At 35.3% G+C, this 7,500-nt stretch overlaps 1 protein-coding gene across 4 annotated transcripts in view; it reads left to right on the top strand.

The window, feature by feature from the left end:
* The window catches only part of LOC125040596 (E3 ubiquitin-protein ligase NEDD4-like), a 56,376-nt gene that overhangs the window by 7,696 nt on the left and 41,180 nt on the right, over positions 1-7,500 (top strand). For all 4 annotated transcript variants that reach the window (XM_047635221.1, XM_047635224.1, XM_047635222.1 and 1 more), the window contains exons 2-6: positions 15-91; positions 950-1,040; positions 1,227-1,265; positions 3,464-3,624; positions 5,840-6,002. In XM_047635221.1, the coding sequence (XP_047491177.1) occupies positions 15-91; positions 950-1,040; positions 1,227-1,265; positions 3,464-3,624; positions 5,840-6,002 (531 nt within the window). The remainder of the gene's footprint in view (positions 1-14; positions 92-949; positions 1,041-1,226; positions 1,266-3,463; positions 3,625-5,839; positions 6,003-7,500) is intronic.

Below are 7,500 nucleotides of genomic sequence, written 5' to 3'. Positions count from 1 at the left end.
GATTTCTTCTACAGGTTGAACCAACAAAGTTACTTCGCCTGCGTGTTATAGGTGGGAGTGGCTTAGCCAAAAAAGACATATTTGGTGCTAGGTAAGTCCATTTTTCTTTGTTGGTTAAGCCATATGGAAATAGGAAAGCGTAAGAAGATATGATCCTTTAGCATTGCGTAACATTTTAATGTGCTAGATCTAGTTGATAATGAAATAAGTAAAAGTTGTTGTCTGGCTAGTCTTTAGCATTCTTTATTCATTTTTTTTATCATCATCATTATGATCAATCTTACTTTTTTTTATCGTGGAATGTATATAAAAATATATATGTGCCTTGCAGTGATTTATGCTTTGGTAATGCATTTCTTTTTTTTCTTCTTTTTTTTTTCTCTCTTGTCTCTCTCACTGTAAAATTTAAAAGGATTGTAAGAGCAGGTTTCAGGACATGGTACAGAGCAAGGTGAGAGTGTTATAGTGAGCAAAGTTAGATGTTTATCTCACTTCATGTACGTTGTATAGAGATTGGAGGTGATGTGTTGACCTGTGCATATGCAATCCACACATGAGTAAACTCACAAAAAGATATCTTTAATGAATTAGTTTCATCCAGAGTTCAGTATCAGAGGCAGTTGCACAAATTTCTGGTAATAGTACAGGTTTGACAGTTCATGTCAGCCCCAATATCTTCTGTTTTATAGCCTATTGGCACATAATTGCATGAAAAATTTTGATGTTTGTGAAAGTTGAGATTAATTGGCATGTTATTGTAAGCAGTATTGTACAAAACATTATATATATGTATTCGTGTGTTTTCAATGTTTTCTTTTTTTTCCCCCATTCTTTTTCTTTTTTGTTTTCTTTCTTTCTTTCTTCTTTTGAGAGAGAGAGATGTTGTCCCTTGTAGGTGATTGTTATTATACTTCACAATTGTTGATATGATTCTTTCTTCTCTTTTCAGTGACCCATATGTAAAAATTGAATTAGTAAATATCACATCTAATGGGGGTGATGATGTCGTTGACTGCGTTCTCACCAAAAAAAAGAAAAAGGTAATGATATGTGTGTCATCTTTCTAAGAAAAACATCTTTTATGAACATACAAATGTATATGAACTGAAATAATTGCTTGTATTCCTTCCCTGGTTCAGCAATGTTATATATACAACTTGTGAATATACAGTGTTCTTGCATCATTAATATTGTTCTCGTTGTGATTGTTTCTTTTTTACTTTCAGACATTAAACCCACGTTGGGATGAAGAGTTTATATTTAGAGTAAGTGTAATGATACTCAAATGGTCTCCTATAAAATACTGTTCAACTGAAGGGGTCTGGACCAAACCCTTCTCTCATTTGTGATTATTCAGATAACTGGTAAATGGCTGTTGCAGTGCACATATATATTGGAAGGGATCACTGCAGAGTCTGTCAAAAAATTTGTTCTTCAGCCATAGAGATAGTGTATAGTAGTGTTCACAGCTCATGTGATTTATTATTTTCCCCATTTTCTTGTCTTGCTATTGCAGTGCCTTCATTGAGTTATTTATGTTCATTATAAACTTCATTTAATTCCACTATTCCTCATGGTTTTGTTAGGTATGGGTTAGGATGTCCCCGTGGCATATTTATCATCCCCCTTGGCTGTGGTTTAGGTAATGCCCACCAGCTTTTTGTGATTTGTGTTGCATACAGAAGGATCCAGAAGTGTTAGGCTACCAAGGATGAGTCAATTAGTAAGCCACAGTGACTGTGCCTGATTTCCCCATTCCTTGAATTTACAGGAAAGTGTTGCTTATTTCTAATGGTATTAACCCTATGTTGCTGGGAAAATGCACTGCTCATTTTAGATTTTTTTGTGAAATGTCTATGCACATAGATGGCTCTGCAAGTGTTAGCTATAAAGAAGACCTTGTGACCTTACCTGCTTTCACATTTGCCTGAATTTGATTAAAAAAATAGTTTTTGATTAATATTATTACTTATTGTTATTGACATTATGATTGATATAAAGTTTTCAACCCATCAATGATGGGTACATACATCCAAATGAAAAACATTGTATTTCAAGCAGTAGATAGTACATAGTAGGTATAACTGCAAATGTACCCTGTATAATTCAAGAACAGAAGTGTCTCACATATGAGATGGCCAGTTACTGCGAATGTTCTGGCTGTCTCACTGTTAAAACACTGATAACAATAAGAATGGTAAGATAATGAAGTAGGAACTTGCTGAAAATCAATAAATAGGGTAAGGAGATGAGATAGGTGACTGAGCACTCGTGGAGCCATCTCTGTGAAAACATAGGTAACAAACTAAAATTCCAGTGGACATGGTAACTAGTTATGCCATTTGCGATCATTGGGTTAACATACTTGCCATATTTTGAACTTTTGTCATAGACCAATTTATATCGTTCCACATACAGAGAAATGACATAGAGATGGTTTACCTTATTACAGCTCTGTTTGTGATACAACAGTTCTTGCTTAGGTTTCATGGCTTAGAATGAGCCTTGGTCCTTGAGCCACCTCTTGGCACCCAGTATTCCATATTTATTACATTACACATTTGCTCGCCAGTGGGCATATTGTATCTAGGCTCACTTCAAAACACTACTGATGGTGTTACAACAGTATCATAATATGTAATGAACTGCGAGGATGAACATAGACTATGCTTGATCACTCCCTGCAAGTAAATATAAAAAAGTATTAGGACCTTTGTAAAGAAAGCTCTGGGTCTGGCAACCTTAGTTCCCCAGATGGTGTGCCTAGACCTTGCCAAAGGGAAAACCATCCACAACTTGAGTCTGGTCTTGACACAGATAGGGCAGTGGGAACAAGGGCTTTAGAGGGCATATGCTTTCGTACTGCAGAACATTTTTCAACCAAGTGGCAGACACACAGCTAAGCATTTATCTTTATTTTTATTTTGTTTTCAGAATGAGTCTTACTTTATTAATATATATTGAGTTCCGAAAATTTAGTTTTTTTTCGCTGAAGCATACATACAGTTGAACAGTATTTTACTTTATATAAAGAGAATGCATGAATTGCATCTTTCTAAAGCTTTGATGCTGATTACTTAGGCATTGCTTTTTATGATGCAACTTGATTATATAATGTTGACTTGGTGTAAGCTGGAAAAGAGAGACTACTCCTTTTTCCAATATAACTTCTTGGACCACCTTGTAAATCACAGTATCATCTATATTTCTGAGTCTTTCCTCTGGCAGTGGCATTTGTTATCTAGATGCCAGTGCACAATATTTCTCCTCCTCCTCCTCATCTTCACCCTTATCCACCATCATATTCTCATCCACCACCATCCCTCCTCCTTCTCCCCCCCTCCTCATCCTCCCTCTCCTCCTCCTCCTCCTCCTCCTCCTCCTCCTCCTCCTCCTCTTCCTCATCTTCTTCCTCCAATTCTTCCCCTCCCCTTCCCCCTGAGTGATTGTGTCTTGTACCCAGGTGAAGCCAGCTGAGCATAAACTGCTACTGGAGGTATTTGATGAGAACCGTGTCACAAGGGACGATTTCTTGGGTCTGGTGGAGCTGCCGCTGATCAACCTCCCACGTGAAGTGGAAGGGAGACAAATTCCGCATCGTCACCATCGCCTTCAGCCAAGAAGGTTGGGTTTACTCTGAGTTTTAGCATCATAAAGTGTTTTGCAAAGGTTTTTACTGAACAGTGAATGAAATGTGTGTAGAAATTAATAGAACATGGCCACAGGAAGAAAAATATATTGTAAATGGAGTATTTTGAATGTGATATCCTGCTGTGAATATTTTGTTGTTGTTGTTGTATATGATTGTATGATTACACATTTGGCTATCTGTGTACTTTGTATTTTGTACTGCATTTCATGTGCATTAACATTCTATTTTTGTATGATTTCATTTTGCAATTTTTCATAGGGCATTTCATGATGTATTTTAATTGTTTTTTATTTATTTTCTCTCCTTCAGAAGTGGATCTTCATTGTCCCCCCCCCTTTTTTTTTTTTTTTCATTTAACTTTTTTTTGTGAAACAAAATGTATGTATTTAGTACATCAAGTAAAAGATGATCGAGTATTTAGAGATATTAAATATGAAATTGATTTAGTTTTGGATTTGGAAAGTGTGAAAAGAAACACTGCCTTATCCTGGTAGAACCCCAGGTGTTGGTTTTGGTCTGGACACCTACCACTTCGAGCACAATCACTGGCTTCGAGGCATTGTTGGGCCAGAGGGATGAATTCTATATGGAGAGTCCTTTTCCAATAATTATGATCCCTGAGGTTGCCATCTTGCAACCTCAAATTTAAAAGAATAAAGACTTCACAGGTATTGAAAATATTTGTTGTGAGCCAGCATAAAGTAAACTTTAAGGAGAGTAGTTGCAAGCACAAAAATTATTTCTAAAACATTAATAGCCATGATGAATGAGGCCCACGTGCTGGGTGGCAAGTATCCTTCCCACATACAGTCTGCCTTCTTTATGCTGTGTGCACTAAACAGTGTTCAGTTGTTTGTCACTGTGGGGAGAAAACTCCTCATATGCAGGCTTTAAGTCTCTTTTTAGCCTCTTTTCCCCCCAAAAAAAATGAGTGAGCATGGCACCTGGCTAGAATGGCATGAATTAAGATCTTCACTGATTTTTTAAATCTGCTTTTGATGATTTTTTGCCTTTGTGATTAGTTTTACATGAGACTTACCATGGGTGTTTTATGTGACTAAAATTCTAAACTGAAGTTTTATGAAAGCTAGGGTTTGCTTATGTATGACACAATCACCATTTCCACCTGACATTTACTCACCATAACTCAGATCTTATCTTTTGTCTTGGTTGAGAAGTATTAGCTCATCAAGTGGAGATAATCTCACCCCAGTGGATGATATTCAGTGAATTAGCCAGTGAAAGCCACAATAGTTAAAGCCTAGCCAGAGAACAGAAATCTCCAACATCAATTGATGACACCCAGCAAATGGGTGAGAGACGTCTGGCAAAGTGGTCAGCGAGAGCCTGCTCCTGAGTTGATGACACCCAGTGAATTGAGCAGGGCAAGCTTGCTCCTCTATTAAGGGCACCTAGCAAACTGGGCAAAGAAAGCCTGCTTTTCAACATTGACACCTGGCAAACTGTCGAGAGAAAGTCTGAACCTCTGTTAATAATGCCTAGAGGATAACGGTTAATGAGAGAACGGTTTTATAGTCAAATTCTCTTATTTTCTTTCTTTCTTTCTCTGTATTTCTGTTTTATTTTTTAATTTTTTTTTTCTCTCTTCGTTTCTTTATCATCATAAATTCTCTTATGAGTTATGTTAAACACTACATGGAAAAAACTAAAAGTTATCATAGTCATCCTTTTAAAGGACTATGAATGCAATTTATTATGAAATGAATGTGCTGTTCTTTGTGGCTTTAAAATGATAGCTATAGAAATTAAACTTATTTAAATGTTTGCATGTGTTAAATATATGTCAACATTTTTATCATGCTAAAAGCTTCTCATATATTTTTTACAGTCAAGAGAGGTCAATTGTATCAAAGACAAATCATTATTAAAGGAATTAATATCAGTTCTTCTTGTGGTCATTTTCTGTTACCAAACAAAAGCTAAACTTTTTAGAATATATCTTTCTGGTCTGAAATTATAATTTTTTTTATGAATAGTGTATAGATCTGAAGATCAAATTTTTCAAGTGTATAGTAGTTTTGCTATTCAAAGCACATGATAATAATTAGCATAAAATTTACAATATAGGCTAAACTTGTCCCATTATTTTGCAGCATACCTTACATATAACATGCCTGTATTCAAGTTTCTCAGCAAGACTGACCAGCAGCAATTTCCTTCTTCTAGTGCAAGGTCTCGGGTCAAAGGTCACCTACAGCTGTATGTTGCCTACATAGTGGATGATCCCCCTGGCAGCAGTGGAGCTTCAGGTGAACAGACACCCGAGGAAGCTGGTTGGGAAGTGGTCAGCATTGACAACAGCTCCGGCCATGAAGAATCACCTGCACAGGTACGTCTTGGGGGCGATGATGCTCGTTAACTTCTTTTTTTTTTTTCTTTTATCTGTCTATCATTTTTCTTTTCATTTGTGTATGTTTGTTTTTTTTCTTTCTTTTCCTTTTTTTTCTTTTTTTTACTTTCTTTCTTTCTTTTTCTTTCTTCTTGTTTTGAGGGTGGTAGTTGTAACTTTTTTTTCTTTTTCTTTTTTTTTTTTCCTTTTTTTCTTTTTTTTTGTCAGATGAAATTGTGCAAAAGGACTTTCTTATGAGGATCAATATCTTTTCAATGATCCTTCAGTTAACGTTATCATCTTGATATCTTTTCATTGCATCCGTAGCAATATCACAAAGGTACATCATATTGTTAGCCAAATTTCAGCCATGAAACTATGATTTGAGGATAAAATATATATATTTTATTCACTTACATAGTTGTAGAAGTGATAAACAGTCCATAAATTAGTAAATCTACTATCTGTATGGTAAATGCAACCTATTGTTAAAGCATGTACAATTAATTAAATTAAAAAGAAAAAGAAAAAAAAACACAGAAGCCATGTCATAGGGATGATTTGTAGCAGAGGCACAGAGAGGCATCAGTACTTAACAGTAAGATACTGGCCAAAGCATTAAAAGGATTCGTGGAGAGGGAAAGGAAATGGGAATGTGCTTGGAACAATAACTTTACTCTGTCAATATATATCCTCTCTGGAAAAGACATGGTAATTCTTTTGGGTAGACAATTTTGATGAATGGATGTTACTTTGATATATAGAGATGTGTATTATCATCATCCCTTGCACAACCTCGATAATTTAGGTGCCTGCTGTTATTAAGTTAGTTAATGTTATTATTTGATGATTATTATTTTTATAAGTATAATAGGCCCTTAACTCTAGTGACTCTGCAAGCTGTAAAAATCTTATGCAATTGATAATTTTTAATCTAGAGACAGAATTCAAATAGCCAAACTCCTTAGAATCCATAATACAAATACAGTACAAAGTACACAAATTATTGAATCTGTAATACACTGGTACTTGCTTGATTCTAATGCCTGTAATGGACCAGTCATGCATTGATTTAAGATATAAAAAAACACTCCCATACTACTTCCAAAGTCATACAGTTAGTCTTGGACTAACTTGGACACCATCATGGTGTATGTTGCAATACTTTGGGGTGAATGAAGATTATTATAAGAGAAATCACAAGAAAATTTAATTGTGAATGAATACAATGGGATAAAAGCTTGAGAGTTAATATCATTGAAATATGAAGGATTGGCATATGATAGTTTTTTTCAGGTAAATCTAAAATCACTAGAGTAAGGGTCATACTCTGTACATTTGTTTGTATCTAAGACACCTGTTTGTTGAAATGTTTCATAACAAGTGTTACACTATAAATACCTTGCTTTGTAAAAGAAAGCCTTTTCATTTGCCATTAAAGTCTAGCATTGTGAGTTTATATAATTCTCATAGGAAAGGCTTAAAAAACATTGCATAG

This window comes from Penaeus chinensis, chromosome 29, assembly GCF_019202785.1.
Source record: "Penaeus chinensis breed Huanghai No. 1 chromosome 29, ASM1920278v2, whole genome shotgun sequence".
Taxonomy (NCBI): Eukaryota; Metazoa; Arthropoda; class Malacostraca; order Decapoda; family Penaeidae; genus Penaeus; species Penaeus chinensis.
The sequence above is the reverse complement of the archived record's forward strand: the minus strand, read 5'-3'. Positions and strand labels throughout refer to the sequence as shown.